Here is a 26,804-nt window from a genome sequence, read left to right on the forward strand (position 1 = left end):
CAATTCAAACTTCATTTGGAAAGTTTCTATAGGCAAAATGTTAGATGATGCAGGAAGCGCCAAGAAAAGATAGAAAGAATACAGAGGGTCACTGTACGGACAAGAACTAGTCAACACCCCATCGTTTCAGGAGGTGGCATGGGAGCAGGAGCCAATGGTGCTGAAGGAAGACGTTTACATGGCACTGAATGTACTAGCCAAAAACACGGATCCAGGAATTGGTGACCCTTGAGGTGTTTCAGCAAGCTGAAGAAGCACGGGAAACACTCACTAGTCCGTGCCAGGAAATCTGGAAGACAGCTACTTGGCCAACTGACCGGAAGAGATGCATATTTGCATCTATCCCAAAGAAAGGTAACCCAAAGAATGCTCAAAGTAGAGAATGATATCACTGATATTGCACACAAGTAAAATTTTGCTGAATATCATCCACCAACGGTTGTAGCCGTGAATTTACAGGGCACTGCCAGAAGTTCAGGCCAGCTCTTGGCTCAAAGCAGAGATTACCAGAAAGATGTTTACTTGTGGTTCGTTGACTATGCAAAGGCATTTAAGTGCATAAACTGTGGATAATCTTGGGAAGAATGGGAATTCCAGGACCCTTCGTTGTGCTCATTCAGAACTTGTATACGGATCAAAGGTAGTTGCATAAACATAACAAGGAAATATTGCATGATTTAACATCCACAAAGACGTGAAACAGGGTTGTATCCTCTCACCATACTTGTTCAATCTATGTGATGAGCAAGTCATCAGAGAAACTGCACTGTATGAAGGAGTGTGTCACATCAGGATTTGAAGGTGGCTTATGGACAACCTGCAATATGCAGTTGACCCAACCTTGTTTGCTGAAAGTGATGAGGACTTGAAACGCTGGTGATGAAGATCAAGGTCTGCAGCCTTTAGTATGGATTATAACTCAATGTAAAGAAACCAAAATCCTCACAGGAGTACCAGTAGGTAGCATCCTGCTACACAGTGAGGAGATTAACGTGCTTAAGGACACCATCTTGCTGGCATACGTAGTCAATGCTCCTGGACCCAGCAGTCAAGAGATTAAAAGGTGTATTGTATCGGCAAATCTGCAGCACAAGACCTCTTTAGAGTTCTGAAGAGTGCGGGTGTTACTTTGAGGACTTTGCCTGACCCAGCCCATGGTCCTCTCCCTTTCCTCATATGCTGTGGAAGTAGGACATTCAATAAGGAAGCCCGTGGAAGAACCGATGCAGTTGAATGGTGGCCTTGGAGAATATCGACAGTACCATGGACTGCTCAAAGGACAAACTGATCTACGTTGGCAAAAGTAAAGCCAGCGTGCTCCTTTGAGGCAAGAACATCAAGATTTTCTCTCATGGACTTTGGACATGCTGTCAGGAAAGTCCTTGCTTGGTAAAGTGGCGAACGTGGGGAAAGGTATCAAACAAGAGGGCCCTCAAGCGATGGATTGACACAGTGGCTGCGTCACGGGCTCAAGCAGAGAAACAGCTGTGAAGATGGCCAGTGTCGCCTTCTGCTATGCAGAGGGGCCTCTGAGCTGAAGCTGACTCCATGATGGCTCACAACAACAGCATGGTGAGAGAGGAAACTGAAAGTGAGCCGAAGGGCGCGCTCCTGTTCCCACGGCTCTGCTTCTCCGTCCCATTACAGTCCTTTGCTCAGAGCGATGGCACCCATTAGGGTCTGGCAGCTGGGGTGCTGCTGCTCTGGGCCCTTGGCAAGCAAGAAGTAGAATGTGACTTTGTATGTCAACCACCCCAGGACTCCATGTGGGGCCTGTTCTGCCATTGCAAGGTTGAATCCCGATTTCTGTCCTGTTAAAACACCATTGTACGACTAGACACCATACATACTCTAGTATAAGCCAAGGCACCTAATTTTACCACAAAAAATTGGGGGGCTTTTTAACATAAAATGTACTTTAAAAAATTGGCTTATACTCGAGTATATACTGTAGGTTTCAGTGTCTGTGAGTGACCATCTCATATGATTTTAAATTATTCTGTTAAATAGTATGCCTTTAGGAGTGTTTACTATTTTAAGGTGACTGAGTTGTACATTATAAAAAATCAATCGTTATTGTATAGATTACTTACTTTATAACTTCATACTTTGGCCTAATTGTACTGAAGATGTCATGTTGCTCCTGGCAGTGGATGGACATTTATCCAACACGACAGGAGGGCCCGCTGGCTGGGTCTCTGTGTCTGGGTGAAAGGATGGAGGAAGCTAGTTGTACCCAGACACACAGGGACTGGGTGCTGCTCCTTCTTGGCTGTAATTGTTGGATTTTTTTTCGCACAGGGTCCCTGTTATCTCTATGCCAGATTATATGGTGTATGAAGAATTTAACCCTGATCAGTCCAATGGGAACTATGAATCCAGGAGAGGGCCCTTCGACTTTGACATGAAAACGGTTTGGCAGAGAGAGGCCGAGGAACTCGAAAAGGAGAAGAAAAAGGTGATGTGAGCCTATAAATCGGTGGCATTTGTCATGCTTTTGCAACTTCATGCATCATCACAAGATAACTGAGCGATGGCTGCGTGATTTTCTTGTGTGGCCCCTGACATTCGTCCTGTTTTTTAAATTTTAAACATGGACGTACTCCTGATGAGTGGCATAACAACATATCTTTCTTTTTGTGAATATCCTATGATGTAAGATTAATTTTTGCTATCTGATTTTAAATAATTAATACTTATTGAGGGAAATATTGGTATGCCATTTCTCAGCTGGCACATATATAAAGGGCATTTTACATTCACTATCCAATTTGGAAAAAAATTATATTTAAGTTTCAAAGTTCGAATTTCTCTGGAGTACTCTTTATTCATTATAAAGAAAGAGAAGATCAATTCTTTTTCTTTTACACAAATGAGTGTATTTGCCACAAAGGAGAGATGACAAAGTTGAAATCTTCCAAGGGGGTTTGTACTATAAAAGAGGAACTGTGAAGCTCAGGTGCCATCTGGCCTCAGTAGATTTCTTATTGTGACATCTTGGTTAGCAGACCTTCCCATCCTCATGCTTGTTCGCCTCTAATCTCATAGCTCCTTGATGTTTCAAGGAGATAAAACTTGGGACATCAGCACTGTAGCCTAAGAGCACATGACCCCTCTCCCTGATACTCTATTGTTACTGCTTGGGGTCGGGGTGGGTAGGAGGGAGCTGGCTCAATGTTGCCCTCTGGAGGCTCTGCAACTGAAGTTCAGAAATTTGTTGTAGTTGGGACATCCTGATTTATCAGTGAAATGATGACATATTTAAAACAATAGGGAGCCACATATTTCATAGCATAACTGATCATATGAACTCCAGAGGGCGGTATTTGCCCAAGGACCACGTTCAGATGTGTTAGGAAAGAAGGGGCAATGGAAATGGGAAACACAGGAGGAAGTGGGATAAGTGATGTTACATCATGGAAATTGCGATCAATGACATGCAACCGCGTGTATGAATTTTGAATGGAAAATGAATTTGCTCTATAATCCTTTACCCAATTCACAAAAAGTGGAAGGAACAATAGCATCTTGATAAGGGGTACCAGATGAACCATTGTTCCCATTTGACAAACCATCATTTGGAGTTATAAACTGACTAGATGGTATAAAGAGCAGACTCTGTTGTTGGTGTCTTGAGTGATATACCCCTGACTTTGACATAGCTAGTCAGAGGGTCCCACCGAGGGGAGGGAACTCCCAGCACTTTCCTGGGAGACCTTGTGTGGTTGAACACATGTTGAGTCAACATCAGTTGGTTCAAAAGAGCCATCATTGCATTGTTGTTGTTGCTGTTGTGCTGCAGTAGCATCCACAACTATGACTCTGGCTTTAAAAAAACCAAACCACTTTTATTGACATCTATTTCACATCTCATACAATTCAGTAGTTCAGCCATATTAATGAGCACTGTACAAGCATCTCCCCAGGCAACTTTACAACATTGGCTTCCCTCTTGTACCCGTCGTCATCACCACCCCCCCACCTCCTCCCAACCTTCCGTCACGCCCCTTGAGAAACCATCAGGGCAGTCGCTGTCTCTCTCTCTATCTCTTCATCCTGGATTTCATGTACGGAAAAACATAGTAAACAAAATACAGAGACAAACGAAACCACTGCTCTCGCATGATAGCAAGACTGTTCACATCCCTGACCTGTGATCAGAGGGGGGTCACTGGAGGCTTAAGCATGTGTGCACCCTTCTAATGGATTTTGGATGCCCCCACTGTCATCTGTAGCCTTCCAAAAATCAGGTGATCACAATTTAAACTCTGATACCATTCCCTCTTTCCACGTTGAATTTTGATCATTCGCAATCACACAGGCTGGTGTGTTTTTTCCATGTGGGCCCACATGGTGCCTCAGGCTGATGGGAGCTCTTTGAAGACCCCACTCCTTATTCTTTCTAATAGCCGGGCACCATTTAGTTCTTCCCCACTCTTTGCTGTAGCATTCATATCTTGAGTGATTTTCTCATGGGGGTGAGCATCAAGCACGGCTCTGGTATTTTAATGAGTCATTTGAACAATTAAAGCAAGTTGACTATTTTAAGGACCTTGTTTATTTCTTTGCCAAGTATAAGTGGCCAATTGTGTTGTATTAAAGTAGGGATTAATGAACGGAAACTTTCGATGTTCCACTGTTATAGCAAGAGAAGAAATTTAAAGTCAAAGGCTGTATCGTCCCAAATCAAGGAGGAATCTTTACTAGCTTTTTGCAAATGTTGTGCCAGGTGATGAACAAAATGCACGAAACAAGCGTGTCTTCTGCCTTTGTGCAGGGAAGTCCACAAAAGAAAAACTCAGCAGGAGCTGTGGTTAAAGACAGCGTTGTGGGTACCGAACGGGAGCATCCATGGGGATCATCGCCATCAGGAAGGACCCAGATTTCCCTACTACCCTAGTTTTATAGATATCTCACTTTAATGTTCACCTTGCGAAGTCTCTTGTACAGAACCCAGGGGAAACCTGTTGTTGTTGTTTCCTTCCTGTGTCTTACAAGATTTTGGCACAGATAGGCTAAGGATGTCAACATAAAAAAGGTTGGAATTTGGTAGACATCATTTCCCAGCCTTCCATAGAACCTAGACCATATGTTTCCAAATTTATTTAGCCTATTACTTCTCTTCAGGAAAACAAAAGCAGCTACTGACCTTGTGGCTAGCAGCCCGATCGGTGCTGAACCCATGACACCAGCAGGGTCTCTCTCCCAGGCCTTCTTAATGGACATCGTTGGGAGTTGAATTAAATAATGTCCATGATAAATATGCTCTAATTTTCTTAAACCTTTGTGTTTGAGAATGACTGAGTCAGAATTAGAGAAACCAATTTAAGACCTGAAATGTTGCCTAGGGTCAGGTTATAACGAGCCTTTCCCTTGAATTCCACGCTAAAGAGTTTTATTAAATAGAGGTGGGCAATATAAGACCATTAAAAGATGTTTTAAAAAGAAAAAAATTTAAAGTCAAGGTTAATGATCTTGATACATGTATGGTTTCCTATTTTTATGTTTTTTTAATCATTTTATTAGGGGCTCATACAACTCTTATCACAATCCATACATACATCAATTGTGTAAAGCACATTTGTACATTCATTTCCCTCATGGTTTCCTATTTTTAAAGTGTTAACCTATACAGAAGGCCTGTAGGATCTATTTGATAATATTTGGCCCATGCTGTGTAAAAAAAATCAATATTCCCAAGGATCAGCAAATTTATTTGTAAAGGGGCAAATAATACACTCACATGTATAGATAGTCCCTGTGTTATAAACATCCAATTTATATATTAAAAACCCAAAATTTAGTACCTCTCTGGCAATGAAAACTTTTGTAATCTAGGATAAAGGGTAGGTACCTGCTTTTTCACACCCCCACCCCCAAAATCTTCACTCCCAGAGGACAGTATTGCCCCTTCTGGGAAACACCCGCCTGGACCTTTCCCTCTGCTCGCCTTCCTTTCTTGGCAACAGTGATGTTTACTGCCTCTCTGCCTGGAGCTTATGACAGGGTCCTGTGGACCGTGATTTCCTTCGCTGTGCTCTGGCCTCTGCAGGGGCCCGTGGTGGTAGACAACCAAGGGTACTTCACGGCAAACACTCTCTCATTGTGCGTCAGCATGAGAGCTCATCTGCAGGGAGAGGGGGGTGAGCCTTGTGTCCTTTTTCTGAACAGGTATCTTTTCTTCCTCAAATGCTATGGATTTTCTTTGTTTTTTTGTTTTGTTCATAGCATTTTTTAAAATTTTCAAAACAAGTTGTAAATTTAAATGGCGTAAAATTTCTGAGTATGTTCTGAACGTGTTGACACTGAATTAACATCACAACAATCACGGTTAAAAGCAATTCCGTTCGCCTGATTTTCCCATGCCCCATTGTAGTCAACCCCTTCTCAATGCCCACCTCTTGCAAGACTGATCTATGTTCAGTCTTGATGATTTTACTTTTCCAGAATAGCACATAAATGGATAATACTATATCTATTCTGAATGCTTGACATCTATATCATAAAATGCCTTCAAAATTAATTTGGAAATATCGTTTAATTCCTTTTAATTACTGAGTGGTCTCAGGTTGCATTATGATAGTCCAATTTGTTTATCTATTTATCTGTTGATGAACATTTAGCTTTATAATATTTAGCTGTTACCAATAAAGCTACTCTAAATCTTAGCATATAGGTTTTTGTCTAGAAATACACTTTTATTCTTTACTTAATAAATACCCAGAAGTTGGACAGCCGCATCATCTTCTAGTGTGTGTATGTGTATGTTTAACAAACACGGGCGGTTTCTAAAGTGACTTACTTGCTTTCTCATCTGTAGTGTAGGTGGGTGCCCGCCACTCCCTGTCCTCACCAATTCTTTTACAGCTTTTAAGAGTCTGAGCTTTAGTTTTTACGTTTTCACTGTGCTTTTGGTGGAATTTTACAAACAGATTCATTTTCCATAACAATGTGTACACTATTTGTTTCAACCCACTGACTACAATACACACCATCTGACCACAGTCTGTCCCAGTCCTTCCCGCGTTTCCTGTTTCCACCCCCTCGTCCCCAGGCTTCTTGCATTTTGAACTCTGTCTCTGGGCAGATGGGTAGCAAAAGCTGCCCTGTTGATCTCCTATCGTTGATTTGCTCTGAGAAGTGCCTACCTCCCTGGTATTAATGTTCACTTTCTAGGACTTTCTGTTGTTTGGCCAAGTGTTAAGCCTTGGGGGATGAGTTCAGTTCGAGCCTAAAAGGTAACTCAGGGCCATAGTCCAGGGCAGTGGTTCTCAACCTGTGGGTCACAACCTCTTTGGGGGTCGAAACGACCTTTCACGGGGGTCGCCCGATTCATAACAGTAGCAAAATGACAGTGATGAAGTAGCAGCGAAAACGATTTTATGGTGGAGGGGGACCACCCCAACAGGAACTGTGTGAAAGGGTTGCGGCCTGAGGAAGGTTGAGAACACTGTTCTAGGGAGTCCCACCAGTCTCTAAGAGCAATAAACCTGGACCTTTTGATAATTTTGAGTTTGTGTTCCATGTTTTTTTCCTCCACTCCTCACAGGAATTTCAGGAGCCCTGGTGGCACTGGTGGGTAGATGTTGGACTGAAAGGCCAGCAGTTCAAACCTGCCAGCTACTCCATTGGAGAAGGCGGAGGCTGGCTGCTCCTCTGGTTGTTAGGAACCACCGAGTCTGGCCCACTCATAGCCAGCCGGTGCACCACAGAAGGAAACACGGCCCAGTCCTGCGCCGTCCTTGCAAGTGGTCTGATGGTTGAGCCCGTTGTTGCAGCCACGGTGTCAGTCCATCTTGTCCAGGGCCTTCCTCTATTTTACTGCCCTGCTGCTTCACCAGGCACGATGTCCTTCCTCGGCGACCGGTCTCTCCTGGCGTGTCCCCAATATGTGAGATGAAATCTCTCCATCTTTGCATCTAAAGAGCACTCTGGAGGTATTTCTTCAAGACAGAGATATTTGTCCTTTTGTCAGTCGATGGCATTTTCAATATTCTTCCCCACCACCATAATCCAAATGCATTGATTCTTCTTACATCTTCCTTATTTAATGATGGAAGTGACAACATTCCCCTCCAGTTTGGAATTCCTGGCATATTAAGACATGTAATTGTCTGATCCAAATTGACCTTTTCAGCTTACTAAAGCCTAGGATATTGATCTTTATGTATTTAATTTTTAGTATTATTTTCCATTTTCTTAGATTCATGCTTGATATATTCCATGTACTGATTATTAATGGATTTTTTTACATCTCTCCTCATTTCAATTTATGCCACATCAGCAAAGCAAGGTCCCCAAAGTTTTGCTCCATCCACGTCTTTCGTGCCTGCGCTGCTGTGCTGAGCCAGCTCTTGCCCAGTCATATTTTGCTTGCCTTCTGGTTTGATTCTCATCTTCTGGTACTAGACCAGATTTTGTAAGATTTTCTGCTCTTCATAAGATGTTCAATGCTAATTTTTTTAGCAGTGGCTCACCTCTTCCTCTTTTCTCGTCTGTCTTCGCTTGGCAGCTCTGCGAAAACCCCTCCACATGGTGACTGCTGATACTTGACATCCTGGGGCCCAGGTGCCCGCGTCAGGGCAGCATGCAAGCAAACCATGATGAGCTGAGTGCTGGGTAGACACACACAAGAGGGCTTTCGCATCCATGGAAAAGTGGATTCGCACAATAATGGCATTTTTAATGAGCTTCGTGAAGCCCTTTCATTTAGAAGTGTAAGGTCTCTCTCTCCAGGACTAGATTTCAGCCTTGGCGCCGCGCAAGAAAGATTTCACGCCAAAGCCGGGCTCGTGATCCAAGTGAATTTAATGAGAGTTAAAAAGAAGTTTCAGGTTTTACCCGCGGCACCCTTAGGATTTCTTTGACCATGTGGCCTGACAGAGACTGCTCCAGGTCACGCAAGGATCTCTCTCCTCCCACGAAGACGACCAGATCCACCAAGCAAGACCCTCTCCCTCTTGGTCCCTGCCTTTTCAAGGGTTCCCGGGGGAGGCGTGGTGAACGACCCCAGGTCGCTCCCATTGGCTGAATTGCAATCACCTGGCCCAGGTGGGCTGCTCCAGGTGTAACGCCCATCCGGCAGGGAAAATCCAGCTTTCCTATGCTGGCTCTCCTGGGCATGCGTAAATGGACTTCCCAATTCCCTAGGCTAAGCTGCCTAACAGAAGTATACAAAATATGTAAGTGTTTGTCTACATATATACAGATAGTTAGGATCTAGATTATGGGAAAGGGCACATTACCAGGAAAAGACACATTGAAGAAGAAGACCTTGAGTTGTGGTGAAGTGAAAAGTGATCAACCAAGCCTGTTTTCCCAAGTGGAGGAAATGACGGAAGGTGGCAGGAATTACATACTTCAGTGACCCCCAGGAGCCTGCTGTGGCAGAGACAGTGGTATGGATGGAAAGTTCTCCTGGATACGGGAAGAAAATGTGTGGGGCAAACAGAGCGTTTTGAATACGGACTACAAAGAAACACTAATGGTGGTGGGGACTCAGGCAAACTCGTCCACCGTGAGTCCTGAAATATGGCACTAAAAGCAGCATGTAGTGAAATAGAGGCTTTTATTGGAACGTGAGGAACCTTTATGGCAAAGCTAATGCTTGTGTACTCCCATGTTGATTCTAGATATGAGATTAAAAGAAAACCCAAACCATCGCACACATGGAGCGCTGCTCCAAGCCCCATGCTGAGCACAAGCATGCAGAGCGTGTCTGTTTTCGGCGGTCCTGTCTAGCAGCGTCTGTGTTCTTCTGAGTAGAAGGCTAGTCATACACTGGACAGTACACCTTCCCTAGGGAAACAAGATTCTCATGCACTTAAAAAAGGATGGTATAGCTCTCCATGTGTTACCCTGGACATATATTCATGATATGTATGTGATGGCCTGGCAGTAGTATGATCTACTTAAATGCATATAAAGAGAAACATGTAAGAATCATGTCAAATTTCTCCGTTTTACTGGAGGTTCAGATTGGCCAGGGATGGTAAACTATCAATTTTACTTTTCGTATCGAGGATTGTCAGGGTAAGTTTTACTTTTAGCAGTGGAGGCCAAGGGCATGAAGTAACCAATATACTTCAAACATACATATCTCTTGCATTTCTAATAGGTCTAATCCCCATTAATCAACTGTATATCATTTCAAAGATAAGGCAAGGGAAGAATTTTTGTTTTCCTTCTTCACCATATCATTCTTTCAGGAAAGACTGTGATGTGATGACAAGACAGACTTCTCTTTTGACAAGGTCCACATCAAATTCAAGAGGACTTAGAGCCCTGAATTGCAATCCAGCAGTGAGCATTTCTGGAAGAGAGTGGCTGTCCAGTGGAGTGTCATTGCGAGGACCACAGTCACACTCCATAATCGTGCTGACCATGGGCTAGAGCAGCGCTTCTCAACTTGTGGGTCATGGCCCCTTTGGGGGTTGAACGACCCTTTCCAGGGGTCACCCGGTTCATAACAGTAGAAAAATTACAGTTATGAAGTAACAATGAAAATAATTTTATGGTTTGGGGGTCACTACAACATGAGGCATGAATTGTGTTAAAGGGTCGCGCCATTAGGAAGGTTGAGAAGCACGGGGTTAGAGGATAGATGTCTACCAGTATACATGTACAGGGTTTCCTGCACCAAAGGCAAACTTGTATCAATATATGGTATTGCAGCCAACTAATGCTGAGCTCTTGTTTGCTTATGATTTATGCTATTAAAAATTACTGTGATGAATTTCATTGAAATATAATCTCCTAGGTAAACGTAATGAAGAAAGCTATTGGTACCCGGCTATTGAAAGATATAGCATCTGGGGTCTTAATGGCTTGAAGTTAAACAAGCGGTCAGTTAGTAGGGAAGTAACAATGTCCACATGTAAGAAGCACACCAGCCTGTGTGATCATGAGGTATCAGTGGGAATATATATCAGAAGTTCACAAGCAAGCAATCAAATTGACATGGAGTATAGATAAAGTGGAGACCCAAAGCCCACCTGTAAGATAATTGGACACTCCCTCACAGAAGGGCCCCACGGCAGGGATGATATATCCCCAGAGTGCAGTATAGCACTGTTGAAACACATAACTCTGCTCTAGTTCTTTAATATTTCCTTGCCTTACTATTATGGTCTTAGTTTTACGTCATTAATTTTGCTAGACCTGCATATGTTTATTTGTATAATGAAGACCATTTGATACATAAAATCAAAGATAGATAAACCCTGCAGAAATTGTAATGGGAGTAGTGATTCCCTGGGGGTACAGGAATTGGGGAACTGGTAGCAACGATGACTAGTATAACCTAACCCCACACGAGGGGAACAAATAACAGAACAAACAACAGAATTGTAGGTGAACAGATACATTGGATGGAGTAAGATACGCAAAATGATAATAATAAGTATTCCTGGGGGCTAGGGTGGAGGAAGGAGAGGATAAATGGGGGCTGAGATCAAGGAGTTCAAAAATAAACTATTTTGAAAATGATGGTGGCAGTAATTGTACAATTATGCTTCGTCTAACTGAATTATGGAGCTCCCAATAAAAGGAGTAAAAATAAAGGGAAAGGTAATCACCTTGCTTGATCCAGTATTAGTAAGTATTCATCAGTGTTGGGACATGGTAGTGGTCATCAGTATTGAAACTAAGTAAAGGAGAACAAGAAATACAGGATCCATGTTTGCAATTGAAGACTTTACTGATGTTGAACGAGTGGGCTCAAGAAAGGAGGGATGGTCACAAAGTTTGGACAGAAGCCCTGTAATTTAATCCTAGTAATTTCCACATTCCAACATGGTACATCTGATGGCCAGGCTCTGAGTTATCACCCTACTGTATATCATTTGTTCTGATATATCCAAATTCAAACAACCATGGGCCCTTTCTACTCCAAGGACCTTTTAGGAAACCCTGCCTTTTTTAAGCGTGTAAAATCATTTAGCTCTTCCATCTGCACCTGAAGACTTTTAACTCAAGCCATGCCTCAATGTCTACAGTGCTCTAACCCCTCTCCCTGTTTGGAGCTGCCTGCATGGCCGCTGTTGGACCCTTTTTCTGCCCTGTTCTGCACGGACCCTCCTAACTCTGTCAGTCCCTCTCCAGTTTGCACCCCAGAAAGTTATCAGTGCAGTATTCTAAGGAAACAGGCAAACTTAACCAACATGTGAAACAATGTTTGCATAGCTACTGTACACAGATCATAGACCAAGATTTTGATCATTTTGAAGATTAGAAATAGAGACCTAGAATAAGCTTTATTTTCCCAATCTTATCCAACACATTTTATTGAAAGAACATCCAAGTCCTTGGCATGGAAATTGATTCACTATATAAAACAAGGAGATAGAGGGCTTCATCTATTTCAGTAGAATTTGTATGATGTTGGTTTTTCTTTTTATCTCTGTTGTTCCTTACATAGATAGGTTAAATTAATAACATTTTGAATTCTGTTCTTTTTATTTGTGAACCATTATAAAACTTTCTTTAAAAAAGGCTTCTGGCTATAATATTAATGTAACTGATGTTTTTGCCATTCACTTCTTTGTGAGATGAGGCAGAATTTAAACTAATATTGTACTGCTGAACGGATGATTTTTTTCTATTTAAATTCTGCACATATTTTCTGATTTTCCTTCTCTTTCAGTGTCTGAAGGAAAAAGGAGACTTTCTACTTCTGTAAAGCGCTGCCATCTCAGAAACCCCCGGGAGTTCACCTTGTCCTACAGGGTCGCTCTGAGTCCGTGTAGACTAGATGGCATGGGTTTTGTGATTGAACTGTGAATGCTCTTCAATAAATTGGGATCCTCTCTGTTTCTTGGGACAGGTGAGGCTGCCAGCTATTACCTCAAAGCATCCAAGCAAAGTGGGGACTCCTGTCAGCTCCAAAGAGACTTCTGGAAATAGACTATCCTTTCCTCCAATGTAAGTGGACCAGCAACATGAAGACTCTATGACCTAACTTTGGGTTTGACCTATAATCGTCATACAGTTGAGTTAATACTGGTAATGACAGGCTTCGCAAGCATACTACTTTTTGGACAATGCATGTTGTGACTTTGTCACAACCCCCATTAGCCTACTGTGTGACACCCGTGGGGCTCTGTGCCTGCATTTGCTAACTTCCGAATTCCATGATCAGTTCCATCTCAGCCTCTCTTCCTATGCACTTGAGACATATCTTCCCTCTTCCATACCTGGTATGCCATGCTGGTCTGCAGGCACAGATGGCGCGCTTCTCCAGTGAACTCATTTCTCGGGCAGCCTGAAATTTACCTGCTTGCAACCTGACTTCAAGATACTACCCCCCTGATCCCACCAATCTTGAAAGTTGGCTTTAATTGGCCACCTTTTAAATTCTGGAGCAATTTTTACATCTACGTGTTGCGTAATTCTGTTCTTGTCTATGCCACTGAGGCCTAAGCCCAGTGCTCCCTCTTTTCGGTTGCCTTGGTTTCACATTTGTTTTAAAAATAACTAAGTTGCTCTCCCCACCCCCAGCCAGTCCTGGAGCTTTGGGGCTTGGCTCAAGGGGGAGTCCTTCTGGGACATGGGGGTACAGTGAATGGTATGACTCTTTGCTGGGCATGCCTACACAGTAGGGTATGCTGGGCCCCCCTAGGGTTTCCCGTATGGGCTCCAATAAATTTCTTCCCTTATGCTTAAAAAAAAAACCTAAGTTGCTCATACGTTTTGTTTCATCCCCTAGCAGGAGATTTAAAGCCATATGGGCTTTTGTTTGTTTTTTATTTTCCTAGAATCCTAGGTTTGTGTTTCAATAAACGCTATTATCTAATTCTTTTTTTTAAACAATTTATTAGGGGCTCATACAACTCTTATCACAGTCCATATATATACATACATCAATTGTATAAAGCACATCTGTACATTCTTTGCCCTAATCATTTTTTTAATTATGTAATTCTTAAATCAGTTTCTACACAGTGGAGGAAAATAACCAGCTCCACTGGAGTGCGACAAATGCAATGAAAGCACCAAGTTCAGCCTGAAAGAGATAAAAAGTAAACAGAGGAAGGACCACTGAGCAAATCCTAATATGGAGCTACCAGATAATAGGATACCTGATCAGCTGACCTCCCTCTTGACCCGCCCTAAATTTACTCTAGGTTTCCAATTTTTTTACTTGTTTCTAAGACAGAAAAGTTCCCTGGCTTATTTTAACATTTCCAGTTGTCTTTTCCCACTTCCTTTATTTTTTATGGTTTGTTTTTTTGTTGTTTCTGGTATGTTTCCCAGTTTATGAAGCACAGAAAGAGTATATGCAGAGAGTGAATAACTGCTGTAATAAATAGCCCATTGGGGACAGGAGAGGGAAAGATTATGGGGAATTGGGGAGCAAATAATGATTATGGGAGTGGGGAGGGTATACTAGAACTGATTTTGATTATCTATCTATCTATCTATCTATACCACTCTTTTTAAATGGGACTTTTATGGGAGCATATGATTATTACATAAATAAAAATATTGGGCAAAAAATCCAGAACAGGTAAATCAATAAAGACGGAAACTAGATCAGTGGTTGGGGCGGCAATAGGGGAGGTTGCAGGGACAGGAGATGTTGATAACAATAGATGCACCAATGGAAAAGATATCCTAAAACTGACGATTGTGGCAACGATTGCTCAAGTTTCTTGTATTTGAACCACTGACTTATATGCGATGTGAATTATAGGTTGTTAATAAAATGTGTTTTTTAAAAAGAATGAGAGACTATCTTAAGAAATAAGAAGTCTAAAAAAAAAGAAGTCTGAGACTCAGGAAACAAGTGATACTAAAAAAAAGTAAGAAAAGTGATGCCCGTCACCCGTTTTACCTTCAAAGTTCATATGCTTCGACTGCATCCAACTTCCTAGTCACTCCCTTCAGAGTGTCTCGTCCACTAACATGAAGCCAGTGATGCGATGCTGAACGTGTGACTACGATCAGAGAGGACAGAGTTATGTCTAAGGGAGTGGCAGGCTGGCAGGTAAACTTTAATGTGAACATCTATAAGGAAGAAATGTGTTGATCGACTTATTAAAATGACACACTCTAAGTAGCCCATCCGTATGAACGAAAGCGGTGATGGCTTCTGAAAACAACTTCCCAGCAAATCACTGAAGTTTTTTCTTTAGTTGGGTTTTATGAAGAAAGGATTGGAAACTAGGCTAAGCATGCTCTCTCCTCCGTGTAAGAGATGCTTTGTGTACTTCCTTACACTTCAAAATGAAAGGAAGAGAGGTCTACAGTTTGTATTTTGTTTGATCTTGCTATTTTGTTGTGGTTTGGGGAAGTCTACAGAGTGAATTACTTCCCATTCAGCAATCTACACGTATTTGTTGTAACACTCTTCACGATCGGCACTCCGCTCACTTTCTCCCTGGCTTGCTCATTCCCATTTGCCCATCGCTCCTGCCTCTCCCTGCCTTCTGAACTTGGGCTTGGGGAAGACACTGTTGGTTTGGTCTCCTGAAGGTGCTTGTTAGGAGGGATGCTCCCCTCCTGGGTGTTATTCTGCTGTTGGACTCAACGGTGATCCCCAGGAGTGGGTTCAGTTCCAAGTTGAAGCATATCTAAGGGTTGTGGTCTCTGGGATTCCACCAGTAAAGCTGGTCTCTTTTTACATTTTGAATTTTGTCCAATAATTTTCTCCCACTTTGTCCTGCAGATTCTATTGTGATCTTTATCATAAGATAAGGTGGGCACCATCTAGTTCTTCTAGTGTCATACTACTGGAAATGGAATTACCGACTAATTGTTTCTTTTAGCTTCTGATCTTCTTCACTGTTCTGTGCTCCAGCCAGAAAGAGACTTCTTAGATGGCCAATCACTAGATATGAAGAGTCAGTTACAATTCATCAAAGTAACTGATTGTCTTTATGGACTATAGTGTGTACTTAACCTTGATTTCCCCAACACTTGGCCTAAACCCTCAAGAATAATAATTCAGTCCCTCAAGGTGTTTGTTTGTGGCTAAGAAATTATCAAAGTATTTCCGTCTCCATGTTCTACTGTCTACATACATATATTTGCAGCACAGATAAATAAACCAAATTCGCTGCCATGGAGTTGATGCCAACTCAGCAACCATATCGGACAGGGTAGAGCTACCCTGTAAGTCTCTGAGCCTGTAACTCTTTACTAGAGTAGAAAGCCCCATCTTCCTCCTGTATATCGGCTGTTGGTATCAAACTGCTGACCTTGCAGTTAGCAGCCCAACATATAAGCACTACACCACCAGGCTTCCTTAGCATATGTAAATACTTACATAGAAATGACCTCTTCCATACCTGTGTATGCTCAGGGTGTACTGCCATGTGTCATCACAAACCTATTCAGCTTACATATCTATCTGTACATCCACTAGTAAATTATTATTTGTTATTATTTTTATTGTAGGATCATGTAGGTAACAGTATTTACCGTTGTTACCCTTTACAATTGCATCCTTCCAGGGTTACCCTTTGCCTTGGTCCTGTAGTCCCAGCCTCTTTGTTGAATATTGCTTTTCCAGTCACTCAAGGTTGTACATGTGGACTATGAAAGTAGTGGGATTGTTCTCTCGCCTGCTTCCGTTTTTCGATAATACCAAAGAATGTTTCTTTCTGCGTGTAAACCTTTGGTAGTCTCATACAACATTATGACTGACCGTTTGCACTCAGCATAATAGCCGCCAAGGTCAGCTATCTGAGGAGGTGTTGCTCAGATTCTTCCTTGTTCTCTAATGCTGTATACAATTCCATTGTGCTTATCAACCACGGTTTGTCTATCCATTCATCGGTTGATGGGCTTAGTTTGTTTTCTTCTTTTCGCCATTTTGAATAATATTGTGATCACATGGGTGCACAGAGACCTCTTTGTGTCACAGCTCCTATTTTTCTAAAATATATACCTAGTAGTGAGATTGTTGGATCATATGTCAGCTCAATTTCTAATTTTTAAGGAAGCCCCAGGCCATTTTACAATTCCACCAACAGTGTCTGGGAACCCTAGTCTCCCCCACTAGCTTTGTTTGCATGTCATTGCTTTAGTGCCAGAGTGAGATGATTTCTCATTGTTTAGATTTGTATCTCTCTAACATCTAATGATTGCAAGCATCTTCAGCTATTTGTTGGCCAACTAAATATCTTCTTTGGTTAAAGATTGCTCGTGATTTTTTCTTATATTTTAATCAGACAGTTTGAGCAGAATTGTTGTAATTTCTCTGAATGTTTGGTAGAATTCTCTAGAGAATCTTCTTGGGCCAGTACTTCATTTTGTTGTTTGTTGTTTGTTTTTTAATGACCTCTTCAAATTCTTCCTCAAGGGTTCTAGTTTAATATTTCTACCACAGTCTGTATTAGTTTAGGTAGGTTATGTGTTTCAAAAAATATACCCATTTCCTTTTGGTTTTCAAATTTGTTAGAGAACAGTTCTTCATAATTTTCTATTATTACCCTTTTTAATTCAGTTGGTTCTATTGCCATATTCATTTGCGTTGTCATATATTATATACTTTACATCTTCTCTACTTTTCCTTGCTGGATTTTCTAGTGGTTTATTCATTTTATTAATCCTTTTAAAGAACCAACTTCATGTCTTGTTGATTCTGTTGTTGCATTTATTGCTGGTCAAGTTTTAATTTTCGCTATTCTGATAGCTGTGGGCTGTACACGGCGTGCTTTCTGTGGGTTGCAGTAATCGGTTTAAGATCTTCCATTTGGATTTGTGCATTTCTTACTAAGTTGACCTCGGGGCACTCTTTGCTGGGTCTTAAAGGTTTTGGTATATTATGTTTTCATTTTTGCTTGCTGGTAGACACTCCTTTATTTCCTCTGTAAACCCCAAATACTAAAGCAGGTTGCTATTTAGTTAGCACATACAAGGGTGAGTCATAAAGTATCGCAACAGAATAATAGAAAATGGGATTAAACAAAATATCAAAATTTGAAGGTGATATTTCTCAGCAATTTGCCCCCCAGGTCCGAGGACTTGTGAAAGCAGTGCGTGCTCTCTCACTTGTCCCTGAAGAAGGCATCAACGCAGTGTGGGCACCGCTGAGGACTAAAAGTTTGTTCCTTCTCAATGTGTGTCTGTGCTTTGGGAATAAAATGCAGTGGGGAGGTTTAAGATCAGGGCTGTTGTGCAGATAAGGTAGTGTTTTCCAATAAAATACTCATAGGACAGCCCTTGCCGCCACGGAAGCATGAGCAGATATATTTTTGGGATGGAAAAAAAAATCTTGGTGCAGCCTCTCTAGACTTTGACTTAAAAAAATGCAGTTTCCCATTTTCTTAAAAACTTCCTCCAATGAGCCTCCATGGCTACCCAGTGTCCTGTTAGAAAGGCCATGAGGTTACCCCTGGGGAGCACTCCCCAAACCACTCTCCATGCCCTCCTCTGCACTTTGAACTTAACTGACCCTGTGGGTCCTCTTGCAGCCACGATTCGTGGAGGCATTTTATGAGATTAAGACAAGTGTATTTTGGAGAGAGCTTGACCGCAATCATCCACTGATCGTTCAGACATGCTTAGGTTGTTTGGTTTGGAGTAAGTCTGCATATGTATGAATGCAAACAATGCTTTTTAAACTTAACCTCACATTTGAATTTTTCCTTTTTCTTATGTATAAAGTATGGCATTATGGTTGTTGTGGTGTGTTTTAAGTTTCGTGAGGCTTGTATAGTGATCCATGTGCACTGAAGGAGAATGTGTTCTGTGCTGTGTATGGATAGCATCTTCCATGCATGTCCACGACATGAAGTTAGTTGATCATGCTGTTCAGAGCTCCTGTGTCTTTGTTGAACTTTGTTATAATCCTGCCTTTCATAAAAAGTGATGCGTTAAAGTCTCCTATTCTTTTTATTTCCAATTATGTTAATTTGTTTGATATGTTTTAGAGATCTCTGTGGAGTGCATAGATTATGATTATAGAATTGGCCTACTATGCCTTATTATAACGCCCTTCCTTGTCTCTTAACACTGGTCCGTAAGTCTGTTGTATCAGAGATTAATATTACCCTCCTCTTATTCTTGTTTGGTTGCAGTTTGCTTAATACATGTGTTATGCACTGGTTCTTAGTTTATTTTTATTTTTGTATATAAGATATGCCACTTGTTTACAACATCTTGATGGGCCCTATTTTATTATCCATTCTTCCACACTCAAGAAACCATTAATCCAGTTACTACCCCTATAGATTTACCTATTCTGGATTTCCTATACAGAAAAACATACCCAAGAAATCATCAACAACAACAACAAACTAACAACAGTAACAAGTAAAACAGAAAAACCTCAGTTGAAAAGAGTTAAAAATATTAAAAGCTAGAACAGATTTAAAATAGGTCAGTGGGGTGATCAAATGATAAGGTGTTAAATTTTAACCTAACTAAATCTGCAATAATTCACTTTCCAGTGCACTCTGTGTGATAGCAGGGCTATTCTCAGTGTAATTTTTGATGGGTATGAATTTACTGCTGTCATTTCATTAGTGTGTGTGTGCGCGTGTGTGCGCGCGTGTGTGTGTGTTGATGATTTCTTTGATCCATATACTCTTCGGTGCTAAGTTTTTTCATTTATGAGTTGGTGTTTGTTTTTGTTTTGTTTTTCATTTTATCTATTACTGTTTATGTTAAATGAGTTTATGGTTTTTTCTTTATTATTTTTCTGAGAAATTTTATTAATTTTCTTTGTGGTTATATTGAAATTTACTTTTATTTTCCCAAATGGAAAAGTCTGTTCTATCCAGATACTGCCTTAATGTTCGTTCCATATGTAAGCTCCTTAGCGACATCACTTAGTCCTGTTTTGGGTTTGAATGTGTCATTGGTTCTAGATTGCTAGCTCTGTGGTTGTTGTTAGGTGCCATTGAGTCGGTTCCAACACATAGCAACTCTACTCACAACACAAAGAAACACTGCCCAGTCCTGTGCCACACCCTCAATTGTTCCGACGCCTGAGCCCATTGCGGCAGCCACTGTGTCTAATCACCCTGTTGAGGGCCTTCCTCTTTTTCTCTGCCCTTCCACTTGACCAGGCAGGAAATCCTTCTGCAAGAACTCGGGTCTCCTGACAAACACTTCCAAAGTTGATGTCTCTAGTCCCGTTTTCGGTTCTTTAACTTTATTGCATTAGAAAGATTCTTTTATCTGGGTTGGTTTCTAAGTGATTGTGTCATTTTTCTTAATCTCAAGTTGTTGTCTGTCATAGTATTTTCTCTGAGAACTCCATTTTACTTTTCTTGCATAGTTGGTGTAGGTTACAAACGCTCTTAATTTCAGTTTATTAGGACATCTCCTAATTTCATTATCATATATAAGGGACAATTTCTCTGGATCTATTGCTCTGGTGAGCATTTTTTTAATTTCAAGTTGTCTATTTGTCATCCCATTGCCTTCTTGCCTATATGATTTCTTCTTAGAATTTAGACCTTTGTCATATTGGTTCCCCTTTATAAACTAACATTTCATTTCTCTGAAAGAAATGCATTGTCTCTGATATAGGAAGTTGGTGACTTTCTTTGTGTGTCAAATTGTGTTCCATTTTGTTGAGCTTCTTAGAAGGATAGTGTCTCGTCTTTTATGATATTAGGGAAGTTTTCTAGAATATCTTGGAAAATTTTCTCGATGCAACTCTTTCCCCCTCCCTCCACCCTCACATGCCCTCTTGTATCCCTTTCTGTTTGGGGATTTCTGTCATTCATAAATTGTTCCTCCTGTTGATGTTTCACTTACCTCTTGGGCTTTCTTCATTTTCTTCACCTTTTTCTTGTTTGTTCCTCTAGCAAATAGGTAGCAAGGGATTTGTTCTCTCTTTTGCCAGTTTTGAGTTTCATTGACTCATTCACTTTGTCCTTCTAATTCTTTATCTATTTCTAAAATTTTATTATACTGGTTATCTAGTTGCTGTTTTTGTGTGATTCCTACTTATATACCATGCCATTTGATTCTTGTATTATTTCCTTGAATTCTAGAATTTTTCTTTTCCCCCTTGATTATGTATGTTTTCTTCCTGGTCACTTGAAGATCCTTTTACATACATCATTTGATTCCTTATCAGTTAGCTCCAGTGCCAGTTCTTTTTGAGAAGGGTTTTCTGGTCCTTTATTGTGATTACTTGCTGGGACCCTTTTGTCTTGCTTCTGTAAGTAATTTAATACTTCTCTTGTTTCCAAGGAGGCAACAGGGAGGGAAAAGAGTGAGTGTTGGGCAGGTGGTGAAAGGCAGGGAGGGAGTTCAGAAGGCTCAGTTGGGCTCTTGTTGCTGCTGCTTGTCAAAAGGCAGTGACATAGTAGGAGAAGGAGCTGAGTCAACAGATAGAAAGGGCTGGACAAGCGGCCAAGCACTCCTTTGTTGGGCTGGCTGGTAGGAAAGGCAAAGCAAACAGCTAATACCCCAACAGGGCATTCAGCTGTGTTAGTGCATGGGAAAGGCAGGGTAGTGACAAGCACTACCAAGCTGAAGTGACCTGCTGCCACTTAATTTCTCCATTATGTGTGTTCCTCTGAAAATGGTTTCTAATCAATTATTAACCTTGAAGGTAAGTCTTGGGTATAAAGGTTAATATCAGAATCCGTTTTCAGGGAATAAACTGACACTAACTTAAATGAGTTACTATCACTGAAAACTGATGAGACTAGATGAGTTGTCTTAGTTATATAGTACCACTATACAGAAATACCAGAAATGCATGGCTTTAAAAACAGAAGCTGATTTTCTCACACTGTAGCGGCTAAAATCTATATCCTTAGCACTGGCTTGAAGGGAAAACTGTCTGTCTGTGTCCGCACTAGTCTTTATCTCATCCTCTTCTGCTTCCTGGTTCCATGGAGATTTCCTTGTGTCTTGGCACCTGTCTCCTGTCTTACCTTAGCCCTCTCCCTTGCCCCCACCCCCACTCCCACTTGCTAGTTTAATCTCTTTTTATATCTTCATAGAGAATGACTCTTTAAGATACACCCTACCCAAATCTTGCTTCATCAACATAACATAAAATTCATTAGCCAATGGGCTTCTAACCATAGGCATAGTGGTTTAAGGATTTACAACATATTTTTAGAATTAAATCCATACCGGTTGTTATACCTTAAAACATCATGGAGACCCCTCTCTCTGTCTGTTTTAAAGCACAAGGGACTATGAGTAGGAAATGACTCGATGGCCACGCGTTTGGATTGCTTTTTGATTTTGTACTTAAGTTTGACATTAATTTTTCTCTTTTTGAGGCCTGGTCAAAAAAACAGTTCACCAACAAACTTTTCCAAACTTATTAGCAATGGTTATAAGGATGAGTGGTTACAGCAGCGAGCAGATTCAGAGAAGAGGAGCGTGCACTCCTCAAGAACGTCGGTGTCATCCAAGTCTGCAGAGGACCCTGAGGAGCACCAAGAGCCTGAGACGCTGCCAGACCCAGAGCTCCCTGAGGGCTCTCCGAAAGCTGAAGGTAAAGAGCAACTATCAAGCCATTTCTATCCCTTGGCATTTTAATTAATTATGATTGCAGCAGCTGACATTTCCCCATCTCATCATGATATTGAATAATCTAAAATGAATCATTCAGAAGCCATGCTCACCAGTCAACAGAGGTGTTGCGGTTACAGCGAGTAAATTAGTTAGGATATTTCCTATAAGTAAAAGTTCAAAATATCATGTTACTTTCTCTCTTTAAGTAACATATGAAATCATTCCTGGTCTTTGGACATGCCTTTAGTATATTGCATTTATGTTTAGTTCCTATAGGTCTATCACTTATTGATCATGTATCATTAGGCATGTATCATTGGCAAAGGAGGAGGTGTGTTATGTCTCCGTAAACACTTGAAATGTTGATGTGATTTTTTATTAGGGTTATTTATTCTGACCTTGTTTGACCTCACCCTTTACCCCAGTGGTAGCACTTTGTTGCATGAGCCCATTCTGTCCCTGCTCTCCTGCCTGGCCCATCCAGTTTTGTTCATCACAGACCATTCTTTCCCTCATCGCGTTGGGTGGAACCAGAGTAGACGGTGCTAAAAAATGTGCTTTTGAATTTTGCAACGAGGGCTGTGTTTTCTGATGGATGGTGTTTCCGTAACAACACCTTTTAGCTCTTTGTCTACGTAATTAGGACCTTTTCATTTTAGTCAAGTCCATTACATTGAATGGCTGGTGTACTTGTTCTTTATTACAGAGTCTACTCTTCCAAGTGAGTATACCTCAAGAAATTGAACTGCATCCAAAAATGAAGTGTGCTGCCCAAACATCCAAAAAATCGCAGGTGGATATAGTGCTCCAGTTTGAACCTGACGTCTCAGCTGTCTCTGGTGTTCTCCAAGCTGCATGTAGTTTAGTTGCAAAGTCGCATGCCGCATTTGCTGCACAGAAATCAAACAGAGCTCTAGAAACACGTTGGGGACAACAGAAGGAGGACTGCTTTCATTATTGCAACAAAGTCATCTTATCTTTCTATGTGTATTATAAAAGAAGACATCCTTGAGTTTAGTCCAGAGACATGCATTTTTGACGTTTTATTGGCATATACTTCACGTATTATAGAATTCAGTAGTTGAATCCTGTTAAGAATTGTGCAATTAGCAAATCAACTTTAGAACCTTTTCTTCTTTCTCCTATTCATTGTTGTCATTGTTGTTCGTTCCCCTTTCCTTACTACCTACTCTCCCATGCCCCTAGGTAATTGTTAATCCAGTCATTGTCTTAATAGATTTACCTATCCTGGATTTCAAACACAGAAAATCATACAAAACACAAACAAGAAACAGGCCAAACAAAACCCAACAATGGCAAAGCAAAATATAGAGGTTCCGAATTTAAGCTCTGATGCGGTTCCCTCCTCTGGATTTGGATTTTATTATTTAAAATTTTTGGACCACACACACTGGTGTGCTTCCATGTGGCCCTAGTTGACTCCCAACTTAGATGGCTACTTGTTTTAAGACAAGCATGTAAGACCCTAGATGCTATTCTTTTTGCTAGCCAGGCACCATCTGATGTTTTCAACACACTGTGCTGCAGCACCCACATATTTAGTGGTCTCTTCAGGAGGGTGAGTAGAGAGTAGGGCCATAGAAACATCAGAGACCTTTGTTTAAGATAATAAAAAGAACCAAAATGCAGGGGAGGAACACAATTAAACATAAAAAGTAGTAAAACAATTGATTTCACCAGCAACATGATGCATAATCAAAGGAGCTGTCATTTGTCATTTGTATAAGTTTTAAAACTTTCTCAGTGAATAAATTATTACAGATATATAATCTGTATATTTACATTAGCAACAAAACACGAGTTTAGCCACTGAAAATGAATGAAAGACCAAGTCAACATGAAAGCCTTGTCATCTGGAATAACAAACATCTGGCTGAGCAGCTCCATTTCCTTGAATATGGCAGATCCCCAAGCTGTTTGCTAACAGACCCACTGTCCTCTCCCATCCTGGTCTGTTTTCTTTCCTGTATTTCTTTACCTGTCTGCTTCCTATTACTTCTGCTATTTTACTTGGTTCTTGTTTTTATAAATGGCAATAGCTAATCTAGATCATGTTTTTTCCCCCCTTCTGGTTGTAAAATCTCCTCTTAGACTTAGAGCCTAGTGCTATAACTTTCTGCATTTAAAAAACTCAGGGACTTCTTAGGATTGGTTCTTTCTCTCTACTGTAAACAGAATGTGTTTGTTATTGTTGTGCAAGTTTTAGAGCTATTCTAGATGTTTTTAACTTGCTAGGAGGTAAGACTGTGAAACAGTCCATATTTGGAAAGGGTCCAGAGTTAATGTGGCTGCACAGAACTTAATGTAAGCACCAAGATGCTGGTGGGGTTGCTGACTAACCGAGGCTGCAGCAACTCCCTCCTGCCCACTGACCTTCCCCCAGTCCTGCTGATACTTTCTCATTCATTGATGGCATTTTAAATGCATCCGTGGGCAAGGTGGGTCGGTTGTTTGAGATAAGACTTGTGCCTGGTGGTCTGGCTGCATACAAAATTTTTATATATGCCCTCAGGAGTAATATTTATAAAAAGGTAGAGAAATATATTTTCTCTGCCTTTTATTAAAACTCATGAATTTGTCTTAATATATTAAAATTTTCAAAATATCTTTGCCTATCTCTCTGCTTACCTGTTGGCTTTGTATTACAGGTGCAACAGCAACTCCGACTGCGTTAACACCTGAGGAGCCCAAATGATTCCTAGCATCCTTTGTGTTTCGCACAGTCATTTTTATGCATAGATCGGCCATGACTGTGTTTCAGCTATAGTTATAAGGTTATTGTTAGATTTTAGTAATATAAATTCTTATGAAATATTTACTTTGCTGTAGATCTGTCATCCTTGTAGCCTAAACTGTATATGTGTTGAGTTTTATATATTTCGTTTTTTCTGGAGTGTCTCATGTGGTCAATAAACGCAACTAAGACCTTTCCTGCCTTTGGCCTAAGGATGTCCCAGGATCTTAGAGCCAGTCACTTCTTCCCTGGCATGTCAGTGGCTGATACCACTTCCCAGTGCTGGCCTACTGTTACGTAGTCATTCTCCTGTAATCAGTCACTTAGAGTCTATCACTAGAAAAACACTCACAGAATTCATTTCCACTCTTCATTACTTTATTCTTGACCTTTTTTAGAAGTGAATGTTTGGTGATAAAAATACTTAATTCTAAAATACTGTGATACAGGCTATAAAAAGAAACTTTTAACTTATTATGCCTTAAAGTTTCAAACACTTAAGAACATTGTAGCCTTTGCTAATTTGAAATTTTTCCTGATAGCTTTTGCATAAAATGGAATCCAAAATATTAATACCTTATTATATTCTGTCTGAAGAAAATGTTTAATTTAAATACTGACTAGACATAAGAATTTTTAATAATTGCCTTGTTTTTAAATTGTTGTTACTGTTTATATACAAGTAAGTAGTATTAGAATTTGGTTTATATTTGCTATCTTTAATTCATTAATAAAACAATCATTTTCTGCAGGAAGATTTTCAGAAAACCTAATAAGGTCATAGATATTTTAACTTCCTTCCTAGAGTACACTTATCATGCATTTGCTCACCTAACATTGTAAATTAGTTCTTTAAATGGGGTATTTAATTGTACACATCTATATGACTGGATTAAACAAATATTGCTCTAGGAGATTGTACAATGTGAAAAGTTGTATATACTTAACCAAAAGAGTTACTATTGAATAAAAAGAATTACACCATTACAGTAAAGCACTTATTTTCTACCTCTTTTCTCTTTATCCCTCTTTTTCTTAACCCTGATTCCTAAACCCTTCCCCCCAATTTATTGAAAAATATCACCAGGAGTAGATTGCTTTGAAAACCACCCCCCCTTTTTTTCTTTCTTTCGCTTCTAGGTTATTTTTGGAACTGAAATTTGTTTTTTATAGAAGTAGAAAGCACAATTTGGAATAAAGATTTGGGATTAAGCCTCAGATATACACATACACACATCCTCTAGCAGGGCTCTCACAATATTAAAAAATTCAGTGGAGGTGTCTTATGAACCTGATATAACCTTAGCTCCCTTTAAGTCAAAGAGCAAGTATATTGTTTTTCTAAGCTCCATATTCCATATCAGCTGGAGATGATGTTCTCTACCCCTATTGTTTATTTTGAGGATTGATTTATATTAAATAATATTCCAAGCACAACCCCTGACAAATACATAATTAGTTTATTTAATCCCCTCACTTGGCTTTAAGAAACCAAGGCTCAATTTGAGGGCTTATTTGACCATACATCAATTTTGCTAAAATTGAAGTAGTTTACAAATGATCATCTTGTTTTATGAAAGGATGAGATGAGGTCAAATGTGAAGTC

The 26,804-nt window shown here is 40.5% G+C and overlaps 1 protein-coding gene across 1 annotated transcript in view; it reads left to right on the forward strand.

Annotated features, from left to right (window-relative positions):
- C9H7orf57 (chromosome 9 C7orf57 homolog) overlaps window positions 1-25,813 on the forward strand; it is a 38,452-nt gene extending 12,639 nt beyond the window's left edge. The window contains exons 4-8 of the mRNA XM_075557312.1: window positions 2,302-2,458; window positions 12,824-12,921; window positions 22,206-22,423; window positions 23,150-23,164; window positions 25,113-25,813. Coding sequence (XP_075413427.1) covers window positions 2,302-2,458; window positions 12,824-12,921; window positions 22,206-22,423; window positions 23,150-23,164; window positions 25,113-25,159 — 535 coding nt within the window. The 3' untranslated portion in view covers window positions 25,160-25,813. The remainder of the gene's footprint in view (window positions 1-2,301; window positions 2,459-12,823; window positions 12,922-22,205; window positions 22,424-23,149; window positions 23,165-25,112) is intronic.
- The last annotated feature ends 991 nt before the right edge of the window (window positions 25,814-26,804 follow it).

This window comes from Tenrec ecaudatus, chromosome 9, assembly GCF_050624435.1.
Source record: "Tenrec ecaudatus isolate mTenEca1 chromosome 9, mTenEca1.hap1, whole genome shotgun sequence".
NCBI classification, from domain to species: Eukaryota; Metazoa; Chordata; class Mammalia; order Afrosoricida; family Tenrecidae; genus Tenrec; species Tenrec ecaudatus.